Raw genomic sequence first — 15,836 nt, 5'->3', positions numbered from 1 at the left:
GCCTATGTCATTTCATAAACCATTTTAGACGCCCCCCCCCCCTCCCGCCAAATTTGCATTCCACGAATTCTAACAAACGTTTTTGTACATAAATCCTAAGAATGCAAACCATTTTAAGAATGATAAAAATATTAATGACAACACTGTAATAATAATAATAATAATAATAATAATAATAATAATAATAATAAAGAAATACAATAATAAAAAAGTCAATAGTGAGAAACGCTTTATGTTGTGTTGTCAAATAAGAGAAACAATTGAAACCTGCAATTGTGTGTAATAAATGAGACAGAAAAACATATCAGCAACCTGAGAATTGGTCATAATATTCATGTTATATAGCAGCAGGGTCTACCATTAGACAACACATTATGCTTCCAATAGCTTCCCAGGCGGTAGTACCTCCCTGTTTGATAGCTGCCTACTACCTACACTCAAGGGCTATATGTATCACGTGCTATATTATCAATATTATTTTTTAGAAAGTACTAGAATGTCGGATCTTGAAGCTAGCCAAATTGAATGGCATTTTCTCGCTCCTCAATTCGCTGAGCAAACCACTCCAAGGACGGTTAAATATGGTGATTGATTTTGTGGACAAAATTAGTGTACTTAATAATAAGAAGCTGGAGTGCTGTGCAAGTACACAGTAACGTAAGGAAAACTGGGCATGTTCAAAAACGTGACCTTAAGTGCTTGGTGAAGAAGACACTGGGAATAGGAAACATGACATCTATTATAGGAGCTGCTGTTCCTCCCTCAGTATACCTCCAGGACATGAGTGAAATGGATATATATATATATATATATATATATATATATATATATATATATATATATATATATATATATATATATATATATTAGGCAACTGTATTACATGACCTCTCTCTGTCCATGTAATACAGTTACCTCTGAAGATGTAATAAAGACGAAATAAGGTGCTCCGTTGTTTCCCTTTTCCCGTGTGATTTTATCAAGATTTATCCTATCCACGTTTTCATTGTGGATCTACATGAAATATATATATATATATATATATATATATATATATATATATATATATATATATATATATATATATATATATATATATATATATATATATATATATATATATATATATATGATATATATATATATATATTCAAAGTATATATATATTATATATATATATATATATATATATATATATATATATATATATATATATATATATATATATATCCCTTCAAAACGAGTCTTATCCTACTGGGGCTAATGGGGCCGTGAAGAGCACTGTTAACGGTTTTTCAAAAGCTGCCTCTATAAGCGAGATTTGTCAATCGGTTTAGCATCCAATCCAAATTTTGAGTCAGGTTTTGGCGAAAGGTCACAACACTCACATTGACTTTCTCAGCTATAGTTGCCCAACTGTGTACTGGATTTTTTAACAACAATTGTTCTTTTAATATGTTTATTTCATTAGAAAAAATATCACTATTGAATTTCGAAAACCCCGCCCAATCGTTTTAAAACTCAAGCCATGTGTAGTGAGAAAAGATTTTGAGAACCTGTGGAGCTAAAACGCCTCCTACTGCTCTGACATTTGCTGTTACACTGATCGGTTAAAGTAAAATACGTTTTTGTTATATGTACAATTTTTCTTCTTATACAATATACTGTATGTTTACAAACATTACTCGAGTTCGTCAAACTATACTCACAATATACAGTATATATAATACTTGTACCTCGGGTGTTTTATTACATTTATACATAAATCTAGTGTACAAATAAAATGAGTCATAAGTTAGGAAATTTTACTCATCTTGAGATAAAATTCATGTAGTTACCACCAACATATGTTTCCATAAAATTAATATAATAAATCATGCAAAACTATATGAGCCTCATTACAACCGCAAAACTCCACTCTCTTATTAGCCACCGCTACCAACCACTCACCATCTGCGCCAATGTAACAGTGACTTATGACTTTGAAGAAGGAAGCAGACACCATCTTGACCGCCTGCCTCACCTTCGCGCCAAAGTCGACTGACAAGGTGGCATAGTTTTGCGCATGTCACAGTTAAAGCAAATCAATGAATGAATGAAAATTTGTACTCTGTATATATCAGTTTAAGTACATGATATCATTTACTGGTGATAACTATGGATATATTGGTATCTAGCTGATTACAAAGCAAGTACTTCTATAAAAGAAACTTTGTCATAGATGAGTATTGATTCAGGCTGTGTACGTGACTGTGCGCGCATAGGTTGGCCCTGGTCTGCACGTTTCCCGCCAAACGTTGTTTTTTTTTTATATCTGTTTAACAAGAAAGGAAGCCGGTGGTTTGTGTAAGTCCCCGCTGTTTATATTAAATTATTGCCTCTTCAAGCAGTTCAGTGTTAGAACAGGAAGAAACCGGAGTATCCGGATAAACCCAGGGATGGTCGGTAAAGCCACTCCCTGCATAGTAACCTTGTTTTACCCGAGGGTTCGAACCCGAGAAGAAATGGTGAAAGCACACATCTGTACTACCAACAGCCCCTACAGTCATTAGCAAGAGTATATCATTCATCGACACTATGTCGAATACAAAGGCATTCAGTAAAGTATAAAAGATAATACAGGAGTACAACCATTCAGACAATTATCTACAGAGACGTGACACGTGCACTCCAGCGCGTCTCTCAAACTACAAGTTTCATGCAGTATTCATTTAATCTACTTAAATTCTCTGAAAATAACACATCAAAAGTCAGTCTTTCTCTATAATATGGTCTCTGGACACCAGGAGAAGAGTATCCCGCCATAATCAAGATTCTGGAAAGATTCCTCCGATTGGAATTTCCCCTTAACTGAGAATGAGAAGGCATCTACCCAAGTACACTGTAATATCAATGTTATTTCAGCTCTAATATTTGTCCTGTACCTTTAAGAAAACAAGTGTAATGCGTTCTCACATCTTCAGTCATAGGAAAAATAAATCTTTGAGAATGTGACGGCGGAAAAAAAATAAATAAATAAGTGTTGACAACAAGACGTGCACCATCGGCTGTTACCTCCCGCGTCACCCATGTTGGGCTGTTCTTCATCCACCGCCTTCTTGTTTATCAGTCTTTGTTTCACATCTTCTGTAGTTTCTTCCTCCCCTGACTGCTCCATGTGAGTGTCTTGCATAATTTTGCTGTCACTTATAATAGTACTATTTTTGTCAGTTGTATTTACTGTTTTGTCTGTCTTAGCTGACGATTTAACATCATTTATTTTGTCAGTTTTGTTTGTTTTCTTGACATCGCTATCTGCCTCGTCTTCTTTATCTACTGGCTTCTTTGTATCTACTTTACCTGATAATTTAACTTTGTCCTCTGCTTTGTCGGGTAACTTAGGTCTGTCCTCTGTTTCGTCTGGTAACTTAGTTTTGTCTGGTAACTTAGGTTTGTCCTCTGTTTTGTCTGGTAACTTAGTTTTGTCCTCTGTTTTGTCTGGTAACTTAGTTTTGTCCTCTGTTTTGTCTGGTAACTTAGTTTTGTCCTCTGTTTTGTCTGGTAACTTAGTTTTGTCCTCTGTTTTGTCTGGTAACTTAGTTTTGTCCTCTGTTTTGTCTGGTAACTTAGTTTTGTCCTCTGTTTTGTCTGGTAACTTAGTTTTGTCCTCTGTTTTGTCTGGTAACTTAGTTTTGTCCTCTGTTTTGTCTGGTAACTTAGTTTTGTCCTCTGTTTTGACTGGTAACTTAGCATTACTAACAGTGTCGTCTTTTGACTTGCTGCCAGTGCCATCGCCTCTTTTATCAGTTATTCCAGCTTCTGTTTTCTGAGGAGTAACACTTAATTTGTTACCTCTCTGGTCTATACCCTTCTGGTCAGGTAACCCAACAGCCTCTTTTCCTGTAGGATCATTTAAGTTAACAATACCCCCTTTATCTTTCTTGTCTGTCAGGTTGTCAGTCATGTCTGCTAATGCACCACTAGTCCCTGCGTTACTTGGTTTGTCTGGTTGATTAACAGCAGAGTTCGCATCCTGTTTTGCGTCAGAGATGCTCTTGTTGCCTTCAGCAATCTCCAATTTTCTGTCATCCTCTGGGAGCGTGTAAAAGACAAGTGTTGCCAATATCATTCACAAATTACAAATTTGAGCATCAATAAAATGTATACATACATATTACATAACAATAACCAAGCTACTTCCCTCATTAGAAATGTTAAAGTTAATCCGTAACTTCCCTCAACGCAAAGGTTAAACAAATGTTGGGTTTACTAGCATCTGGGGATATAACGTTTGTTGCTGAAGCCTCTCCCAAAATTCAATAATAGTATCAATAACAACCAGCATCTGGGTAGAGCGGTACCTGTAAATATCATGCCGAATTCTCTGCTATCCGCCAGCACTGCCTGTAATGACTCCACCATGTCTCATGTAATATTGGTGTATCACTTGATTTTCTTTTCATTTGGTGTGAGTGTTTTAGGTAACTACAAGTGCAATAGTTGATACACGTCAAGAGAAGGTACGGTTGGTGGTGTTACATGTGACGGATGTGACTTGGGTGTAGTTATTTATCCAGTTTTCCTTCTTTTCAAGTGAATAATAAAACCTTTTTATTCTCTTTCAACCTAATTCCCACTACAATACAGGATGGCAGGTATCATGAGTAAACACAAACATTCTCTTCCCATTTATTCTTACTTTGTTCCGGCTATGGCACTCCTCTTCTACACAAAAAAAAATTAATATGCATCACACTAACCAGTATAAACTATCAGCAACACACTCTTTCCGGGAAACTTCTGGAAGCCACACTTCCTACATTACACACACTGCTGCTTCCCGGGTCTCTGTCCCCTTTATTTCGAGTTATGTTTTTCACCCAATCCTTCCATTCCATTCTTTGACTTAATGTCTCCCTCCAGCTATTCAAATCTGAATTACACTTTTTTTTTATCAATACAGTATTTAAGTTCCCATTCTCTCAGTATGTTGGTCCTGTTAGAACCTGATCCTCTTTTGGCAACACTTCTCGACACATACCAACATATGCTTCACTCTCCCTATAAACTCTCCGGACATCATTCAACAAACATTTTCAATACATCGATTTTCCATTTTCGAACCGTTACCATGTACCGTCTCTAAGGTCAGTAAACAACTGTTCTGCTTTAACAATATTTAAACCACCACATCTTCTTCCCCCACCTCATTAACTTTTATAACTTCTTTCTTATTCCTTTTAATTTACCAATCACTATTAACATATTTTCTACCACGTAATAGTGATACACTCAGTACCGCTCATCTTGGCACATATTTATCACTCATTACAAGGGATTTAACTTGGATCCTTGTTAAAATGTTATGGCTCCAGATTTGGAATACTGCAACAGTATACGTGTGCATGAGACAACTCGACCAGTTTCTTGATGAACTTACCATATTTAATAATGTTCAAAGCTCAAATTCATGAGTCTATCGTAGGTGCGGAATATTAAATAAGACGCCATATTTCTTACAAGAACATAATGTATTAAAATTGAAGTGCTTCACAGTCTACAGTACAGGACAGTGGGACTAATCACTATTTTCTTGACCGCTTCTTAACTCACACTAACAGTCACTCTCTTACATTTGTTATTTATTAAATTATTTTAAGTAGTGTTGCTATACGTAAAGGCTAACTGTCTGTTACTCTCATTTCTTATTACTTTTACTGGAGACTAATACACAAACATATTAACTGTTTTTCTTTCTCTTGTGGGTTTTTGGTGCTTTGTTATACTTGAAACTGTGCATATGTTAAATACTGTATACGTATTTGATTACACTTCTATCTACAGTAACAGTATGGAAAATATGCAAACTACTGAGGCTGTGCGGTTTGAAAATATGGTTCAGTGACCTGCCAGGCCCGGCGTCTACTGCACCCCCTTACAACGGAGGCAGACGGTCAGGCAGACAGGCAGTTATGGAACATGCCCTGGAAGGCACCCACCCAGCTTCACTCACTGAACACTGTATGGCTTTCTTCTGTAACCAAAACCACAACTGTACAAATTACTTCGTTTTAAAACATTCAAAAACGATCATAATCGCCCCTGGCAATATTACAGCACATACATTATCTAAGGCAAATAATTACACATAGATCTTATACAGGTACAATACCTCGACTATCTTCACAAAGACCTTATCGTTAAAAATCCGGGAAATTATAATCTTATATACATACTCTTTAAAATACGTACTAGAGGTGGATGCATACACTATATCTCCCACTAAAATTAAGGACCCATCCAGCTGGTATTCAAAACGTGCAGACGGATTGTTATTAATCGCGTTATTTTGGCCAAAACTTTCAAGGAAGCCTTCGTTAGTGGTGGGGGACTACCTTTTAGAAAACATTGAAGGCCACAGACCCACAGCTCACTTACCTCTGCATTTCTTCTCGTCGTCCATGATGCTTAAGTCACTGAATAGCAAATGGAAACGTGTCTTCCCTGCACCGTGTCTGGCGACGGACTGATGCGCGCGTAGACTGTGGAGTCGAGTGGACTCAGAGGTGTAATGGTGGCAGCCCAGCTACCTAGCTACTACCCCCTCCAACCGACGCCTCCACCCTCATTTCCCCTCAAGCTTACAACACAACGCCCCCCTCCCCACCCTTTCTGGCCTTCTACATCACCGCCCCTCCACCCTACCCGCAATATCCCCCCGTCCAGGTCGTACTCGCATTTCAAGGTCACCCGTATACATTGCACAAGTGGTGTGCAATATTGGACTAAATTCATTTGTGAGGTTTTAGGTGTGTTGGTTAAAGTTGACATACATGACTGGTTAAATAAGGTGTGGGGAGGTGCGCGTCATACAGTGAGGGGAATGGGGAGAGGACGCTTCAAGGTGACTCAACCGCCCTCTCATGGCTGGTGGGTGAGGGGGCGCCGCCCCCTCCACTCATACATCACCCTTCTCCCCACCACCACCTACGTCACTCCCTCCCAACGAGAATGGACCACGCCTCACCCTTTCCTCCCTCACTCAAACACTCAACTAGTACGATGTACCGGCAAAGGGTGAACGAACCTTCCTACACAGCCATACACAAAACATAAACACTACCATACACACATTAGGAAGTCAATATTCATATCTCTCACTCCTACGGTGACGTGCCAGATAATTGTGTACTGTAGCGCCTGACAACACGTGTCTCGTACACATAACTGGAGCACTACAATATTAGCTATACAATGGGAAGGAAGGAAGGAAGTTAAATATACTTCAATTATTATTTATTGAAAACCTGCCTCTGATACTGTTAATACACATGTTGTACGATACTGTTAATACACATGTTGTACGATACTGTTAATACACATGTTGTACGATACTGTTAATACACATGTTGTACGATACTGTTAATACACATGTTGTACGATACTGTTAATACACATGTTGTACGATACTGTTAATACACATGTTGTACGATACAATACACATGTTGTACGATACTGTTAATACACATGTTGTACGATACTGTTAATGCACATGTTGTACGATACTGTTAATACACATGTTGTACGATACTGTTAATACACATGTTGTACGATACTGTTAATGTTGTACGATACTGTAATGCACATGTTGTACGATACTGTTAATGCACATCTTGTACGATACTGTTAATACACATGTTGTACGATACTGTAATGCACATGTTGTACGATACTGTTAATGCACATGTTGTACGATACTGTTAATACACATGTTGTACGATACTGTTAATACACATGTTGTACGATACTGTTAATACACATGTTGTACGATACTGTTAATGCACATGTTGCACGATACTGTTAATACACATGTTGTACGATACTGTTAATACACATGTTGTACGATACTGTTAATGCACATGTTGTACGATACTGTTAATACACATGTACGATACTGTTAATGCACATGTTGTACGATACTGTTAATGCACATGTTGTACGATACTCTTAATACACATGTACGATACTGTTAATGCACATGTTGTACGATACTGTAATGCACATGTTGTACGATACTCTTAATACACATGTTGTACGATACTCTTAATACACATGTTGTACGATACTCTTAATACACATTGTAAAGGCTTGGACTTTAAGTCTCTTGCCTCATTTATGGTGCTAATAATAAATTACTATAATAATGTAAAGTTGGCCAAGAAAGTGTTGAGTTGACTTTTGTTTTTAAGTGAAATAATATCCCTTTCCCTAGGTAAAGAGGTACATTTCCTTCTGCCCATTACAGCTAATTAAGTGCATTTGGTAGCCCCGATGAGGAATGTGTACTGATCGTCGCTAACCTCCTTCTCTAGGCAATGGGAAAAAATTTGAGAAAAAAACACATAAGGCAATTCAATGTTATAATATTTTTACATCTTTAGTACTGAGGCGCCATTCACCATTAACTAGGAGCTAACAAAACAATGAAGAGATGAGATTATATATAAAAATCAACCAACAACCTGATTGACCCGCGTTAGGAAGGATATCATCGTATTTTTCATTTTTTTCTCATTTGCCAGACTGCCATCAATGGCCACTAACGCTTTTTCCTCTCAATATAGTTAGTTCGTTAGATGGAGGTTTCATATCTAATGGACCCTCGATATAACAGGTTTTCCTTTCCATATAGTCCGTTAAATAGAGGTTTCATTATATGTTTTACCATAAGACTTACAGGACCTTTACTTTTATTATTAGTTGAAATATAAACGACTGAGTTTACCTTGGTTGACCATAAACTTAACAGAGGGTGATAGTAAGTAGCGCCGCCTGTTAATGTCTGTTACACTGTAATCCAGAAGATACATCACGGGCTACCAGGTGAAACATACCTCGTAGGACTTTTTTTTTAACGGGGATTAGCCCACCCGGGCACAGGTCACTGACCCACATCGGGGCCTGGGGGGGGGGATGTAATGATGATGATAATAATAATAATAATAATAATAATAATAATAATAATAATAATAATAATAATAATAATAATAATAATAATAATAATAATAATAATAATAATAATAATAGTAATAATAATAATAATAATAATAATAATAATAATAATAATAATAATAATAATAATAATAATAATAATAATATTAATAATAATATTAATAATAATAATAATATTAATAATATTAATAAAAAGAAATACAAAAATGAAAAAAAAAAGATCAAGAGTGAGAAACAATATACTGTATGCATGTTGTGTTATCAATGGTTAGAGAAACAATTGACACCCTGCAATTGTGAGTTAATATGACAGAAAGTCAGATGAGCAACCTGGAACATAACCTCGTAGAGCTTGCATTCCATCATCTCGTTCTTTGTTAATCTAACCAAATTATTTTTTTAATCAAACTACTTTTTATAAAATATACTGTTTTAATTTTATTTGGGGGCTTTTTCTTTGCAATTGCATTTTGTTATTTGTTTCCTAGTGAGCTCTTCTTTTGGCCAACTCTAATATGTTGATAACTACCGGTACTTTTATGGCCAACTGTACTTTTGGGGAAAACTTTACCTTTTTTGTGGACTCCAATTAAGCCAACTAATGTATATTGTTTGTCCAGTTCTATTTTTTGCCAGTTCTATTTTGACCACCTTTATACTTAACAACTTTTTTTTACCAATTCCACTCTTGACAATTTTATACTTTTGGCCAACGATGTTTCTGTCAACTAGCGCATGGATATATATATATATTTTTTTGGCCAACTGTACTTTTTAGCCAAGAAAATTTATTGGGTCACCTGATCTTTCCGCATGAAAAAAAAAATAGGAGAGAATTACGTGACTAACAACGATGATATTAACAGACTTGAATAAATGCGAAATTAAGCCTTAATGTGTGTCCATCGAACATTAAATTAATATCATGATATCCATTTTTTTTACATGGTGTGCCAGATGATAGTGTCTCCGTAGAATCGAAGCAATATGTGAGTCATGAAGCAGGTGGTTGAATAAAACTGCAGTTACGCACGAGGATACGTTTAGCCCCACGCCACCTTTACAGGGCCATCAAGTCATAAGTTTACACAAGGCCTGAGAACCAACAACATTTCCCGTCACCCTGGCAGACTCTGACACCTTCACACCTAAACAACTAAATATACATAATAATCTTTACCTACAACAGACTGCAGAAAAAAGTGCTCTTAAACACATACATAACCTTCAGTGGAAACACCAGCGTACAAAACTGTCAATAATGATGGCTTCCTCAACGCACATTGGTTATATACTGTAGTCTAGAGAAGGGAGTCACGCTTAACAAACTGAACTCTATAGAAAACTTCTTAATACACAGCAAGGAGAGTTTTGTGGTCAGGAGTTCCAACATATATTGGTAACTTGCTCAATGTTCTCCTGCAAATATTTTTCCTAATGTTTGCTGTGCCTGTGTAGTAGATTTTATTTTTTAATGCTTTATTCTCTTCTGAAGTGACTAGAGGTTTCAGTGTCCCGATGGCCTGGCTCCCGGGATTTCAGTTTTCACGTGACGTCTGTTGGAGGGTTCTGTGCTGTCAGTCCAGTAATGTGTTTACAATTCATAATAAATGTAAGTAGCAACAAACAACTTATATAAATGTAAGTAGCAACACAACTTATAATATATGTAAGTGGCAACAAACATAAGTAGCAAAAAACACCTTATAAGGGTAATATTTGTATCCGGACACATTTATTCCTCTGTGATCACAGTGCTCCAGATACTTCAGGCAGATAACAGGATGACGGGAGAGGAAAGAAGGGAGAATGAGGGCACGGAAAGGTGACCCTTCCTCCCACCACTTGCCTTCACAATAACCCTTCCTTTTACCCCTCACCTCGCCCTTAGCCAGAAGATGTTCTGTGACGGATGTGATTCAAGACAATTGTGGGATCAGTCTTTTATCCATTCGGTCGGTCACGGGTTATGTTGTTCATATGGGAGAATGGGCAGGTAGGTGAAGCAGGCAGGTAGGCGGGCAGGTAGGGCAGGCAGGTAGTCGACGTAGGGGGTGTAGTTGGTGACGTCACGTCTTCGCAGCTGCTTGGCAGTGTGCTGTTGGCTGGGAAGGTTCATGAAGGTTTCATTACTTCCTCACTTATTTACGTTTCTGGATCAAAAGTTGATGCTTTGGAAAATTAAAATATGGGACACTTTGTTGAGTTATTGATTCTGGGAGTGTTTATGTAGTATTTAGTGAGTAAAAAGCTACAATGCTGCAGCTTTTCGTGTCATTTTGTTGAACTTAATAGCATGCAGATATCTCAAAATTTCACTAAAAGCTGCTTTTATTTCCTTCCATGTCACTAATGTGTTAAATGATAGAATTTCAAAGAGAAGATGTCTTATTAACACAATATTGGTAACACTGAATTATGAAAGCGGATGTACAGTACCTCGTAAGGAAGTTTTCAGGTGATAACACTGGTGTGCGATGTGGGCCGTTGCTGTCAATATTTTTAGCCTCACTGGTCCTCAAGAGGCCCTTGAACATTATTTTTCTAGCGGGTGGCACATTAGACACCTGACAGCAGAGTAAACAATAAAAATTTTGGCAGGGTATAGCTGAGTGATGCCATATCCGCACGTTGCTCTAGCTTTTGTATATAAATACTTCAACACATCTCTCAAGTAAGCATTGGCTCTTTATTCTGACTATTAAATACATCAAGAAGCAAACACTACAAAAACAATAATAGAACAAATAAATTAGCTATTCATCCTCAACCAACTTTCAAATTTATTAAAGAATTTATTTTTGTAATATTGAGGTGGACATGGAGAGGTACACGTGGCTGCGGCCTCTGACGGGCAGCTTCACGTGGCTACACTAACTTCCCTGACACACAATGGATAAGATAGATAACAAAATTGAGAGAGCTACAGGTTAGGTTATATTAATTTAGGTTACATTAGTTTGGGTTAGATTATGTTAGGTTAAATTAAGTTAGAGTAGTTTAAGTTAACATAGGTTAGGTTAGTTTAGATTTGGTTAGACTTATAGAAAGATGTGAGAGAAAGAGATGCGTGATAATTAGGTTTAACTATAGAGAACTTACAGTAACTGTACATGGAGGTTAGGTGGCATGTGTTGAACAAGAGACAGTTGATGGACATAAGAGCGTTACAACAGAAGGATAAAAACTTTCGTGTAGGTTAGCATCATGAGGAGCGTTTATTGCACCGATGTGACAAGAAGAGAGTAGTAACTAGAGGTGAGCCTTGATGTACGCCAAACAGTTGATAAGGAAAGTGGTGAGAATATGAACCTTTTATGACTATAGTGCTGAGGCAGTTGGTGTCTTTGGGAAGTTGACAGATTTAGAGAAGCAAAAAGGTATATTTGTTGAGGTGTATATTTCTTAGGAAGAGATCGTGATAATATAAGGTTATGGTCGTCACACACACACACACACACACACACACACACACACACACACAAACACACACACACACACACACCACACACACACACACACACACACACATACACACACACACACACACACACACACACACACACACACACACACACACACACACACACACACACACACACACACACACACACACACACACACACACACACACCACACACACACACACACACACACACACACACACACACACACACACACACACACACACACACACATACACACACACACACACAACACACACACACACACACACACACACACACACACACACACACACACACACATAAAACCTGACAACATACAACAACATCCAAAACTCAACACAAGATATAAATTAAAATACACTAACTGCCTTCCAAAAAAAATAAATAAATAATAACACTAAAACATCAAAACAATGAATTATTACTTACTTAAATTGACTACATTCTACAATTAACAACACAGAACCAAAATGTAAAGCGTAGCACAAATAATACAGTAATAAAGATAGACATACAAAGAAAAGGAAATATGTGTCACACCGGCCCGGAACTTCCTGAACTTAGTATATGGAAGCAATGACTGCACTGTGAGGCCAAGTGGTGAGTGTCCTGTGTAGGGTGATCGTGTGCCGGGCTTTGGTCTCTGATCGTGTTGCTCGTTCACAACCACCCCATCCAAGTGACTTAAGATGACTCTGGGTGACTCATGATGACCCTTATGACCTCTGGGTGACTCATGATGACCCCTATGACTTCTGGGTGACTCGTGATGAGCCCTATGATCTCTGGGTGACTCGTGATGACCCCTATGATCTCTGGGTGACTCGTGATGACCCCCTATGACCTCTGGGTGACTCGTGATGACCCCTATGATCTCTGTGTGACTCATGGTGACCCCCTATGACCTCTGGGTGACTAATGGTGACTCGGTGACTCATGATGACCCCTATAACCTTTGGGTGACCTATCACAGGTGTGGTCGCTTCATCTTGTGTTAAAATTAGGACACTCACCTGACAGGTACCACCCGAGGTTCCTGACATCTCGCTAGCTGGGGGTGAGGGGAGGGGTGGGGAGGGGTGAGGGAGGGAGGTGAGGGTGTGGATGAGGGTGGGAGGGAGGGAGGGTGTGATGAGGGTGAGGAGGGAGGAAGGGTGAGTGTGGAGGGAGGAAGGTGATGAGGGTGAGGAGAGGAGGAGAGGGTGAGTGTGTGGTGAGGTGAGGGAGGGAGGGTTGAGGTGTGTGTGTGAGGGGAAGTTGTGTGATGAGGGTGAGGGAGGTAGGGGAGGAGGGGAGGGAGTGTGTGTGAGGGGGGGAGGGTGAGTGTGTGGTGAGGGAGGGAAGTTGTATGAGGGGTGAGGGAGGAGAAAGGGAGGGAGGGAGGGTGAGTGTGTGGTGAGGGTGAGGGAGGGAGGAAGGTGAGGTGTGTGTGAGGAGAAGGTGGATGAGGGTGAGGGAGGGAGGAAGGGAGAGAGAGAGGGTGAGTGTGTGTGGTGAGGGTGAGGGAGGGAGGGTTGAGGGTGTGTGGTGAGGGTGAGGAAGGAAGGGTTGAGGGTGAGGGAGGAAGGGTGAGAAGCTGGGGTGTATAATCTTCAGGTGAAATAACCTGGGTTGGCTAATCTTCATTTTTTATTTTTTTATTTTTGTTTTTTATCATATTCGCCACTTATCAGCTTACTAGCCGTTTGGGCGGTCTAACCCATATCTCGGGCATGGGCTCAGTTGGGACACAAGTCCCAAATCTTTGAGAATTGTTCCTCAGATGTTATTGTGAAATAAGCTGGGTTGTATAATTTTCAGGAGAAATGAGCTGGAGTGCCTAATCTTCAGGTGAATTAAACTGGGTGCCTCATACAGTATATACGTGAAATAAGCTAGGGTGCCTAATATTCAGGTGGTCCGTTTGATTTTACTTTTATCCTCTTCACTACAGATCGACTCGTTCGCCGCTTGGGCGATCGGTCACGTCTCTGTTACCCACTGTATACTGCCTGACTGGGGTCACTAATTCTAAGGGGGAATACTTAACTCTAATCTTAATTTCTAAGGGTCGCTGCCACCAGACCCCCTCTGGACAGTATGTAACTCGTTAGGTAGCGGCCAGAGTGGACTAGGCATTGGGTTAGGTTTTTCATTGACCAGATCGATAAGGGGAAGGAAGGGTGAAACCACAACCTGTCTTGGTTCTTTCAATTATTCTTTCTACTTATTTCAGTTCATTTTGGTAGCATGTCGATGGTCTAGGCACATGGGTAGTGTAATTCTGATATCAGGGTCACTTGGACGGAAATAAAGGTAACTACTGTGGGAGAAATGAATACTCCTAAAATACTCAAAGAACAAGTTTATTAACATAAAGTCAAACTACCAGGATCAACTCCTGGGCTTATTGCAGCTCCGTATTTCTTATTTACTTATTTTCTTATTTACTCAACAGCAATTACTCAGATATTACACTCTTACCGTGCACACTCTTACTGGTGTCACATTACATTACATAGCAGGACCAGTTCCTTGTCCTTACTCACAATACACTAATACTGATACAAACACCGACATGGGTCCACTACCCAACATGGGGTAATTATTAACAAACACATACAACCACACTGTGGACCATAACTCCAAGGCCTGTCCCAGGGTATAGCACTGGCGCCTCTAACAACTGCTGTTGTGGTCGGTTACACTCCGACACGAGGTGGGTCTGGGGTAGAGTAGAGCCTATTAATCATGCCGAATCAGCGCCATCACCCCTATATTGACCACTGCTGGGTATCCACCGGCTCCGAGCGACCGGTGGGTTTCAATTAAGCCCACCGTCGATCTGGGAACGAAGGTGAGAGATGATCGGGGAGGTTTATTCTTCCCGCCTCGCACTGGTTTATACACCCTTGAGTTGCCAGCGATAGCTACTCACGCAATGACAGAAATTACAAACAATCTAACTGTTACTCATTCAAGGATGACCCTCAGTTGACAAAGGTCTGGCGAATTACTAAAGTTAATTTACGCAGACTAATTTAAGATTGCATTTGCCAGTAGAGAGTGGAATAAACATAGTGACAACTGTGTTCGAAGGCGGGACTTACTGGGAGTGATCCTGAGTGTAAAACGGATGGGCAAAACACGTCTCTCCTGAGATTCTACAAGCGCGGTGGATTTGAATGTTATGTAGCGTAATATGAATTAAAGTGGGTTTTTAGGAATGACAATGATGTGTGCAGTACACAAGGACGATATAAGGATAGGCCACTCACACTGACAGACTTGACACTCACTTACTTGACAAGTTTTTTCAACAAAGACAGTTGAAGCTTTCACCATCACTCACAATGGATCTTGAATGCTCCAACTGTAATCAGACATATCTAAGTTGCC

General features: G+C 39.1%; 1 protein-coding gene across 5 annotated transcripts in view; it reads right to left on the bottom strand.

The window, feature by feature from the left end:
• The window catches only part of LOC121855996 (sialin-like), a 55,272-nt gene extending 48,700 nt beyond the window's left edge, over positions 1 to 6,572 (bottom strand). The window contains exons 1-3 of one of the 5 annotated variants that reach the window (XM_042351240.1): positions 6,418 to 6,571; positions 3,707 to 4,071; positions 3,055 to 3,676 (exon numbers count right to left, since the gene is read on the bottom strand). In XM_042351240.1, the coding sequence (XP_042207174.1) occupies positions 3,055 to 3,676; positions 3,707 to 4,071; positions 6,418 to 6,442 (1,012 nt within the window). In that variant the 5' untranslated portion in view covers positions 6,443 to 6,571. Of the gene's footprint in view, positions 1 to 1,950; positions 2,021 to 3,054; positions 4,072 to 6,417 lie in introns of those variants that run through there. The other 4 variants (XM_042351232.1, XM_042351248.1, XM_042351261.1 and 1 more) reach the window with 4 other exon arrangements.
• Between the last annotated feature and the right edge of the window lie 9,264 nt (positions 6,573 to 15,836).

This window comes from Homarus americanus, unplaced genomic scaffold (assembly GCF_018991925.1).
Source record: "Homarus americanus isolate GMGI-L3 unplaced genomic scaffold, GMGI_Hamer_2.0 scaffold1024, whole genome shotgun sequence".
NCBI lineage: Eukaryota > Metazoa > Arthropoda > Malacostraca > Decapoda > Nephropidae > Homarus > Homarus americanus.
The sequence above is the reverse complement of the archived record's forward strand: the minus strand, read 5'-3'. Positions and strand labels throughout refer to the sequence as shown.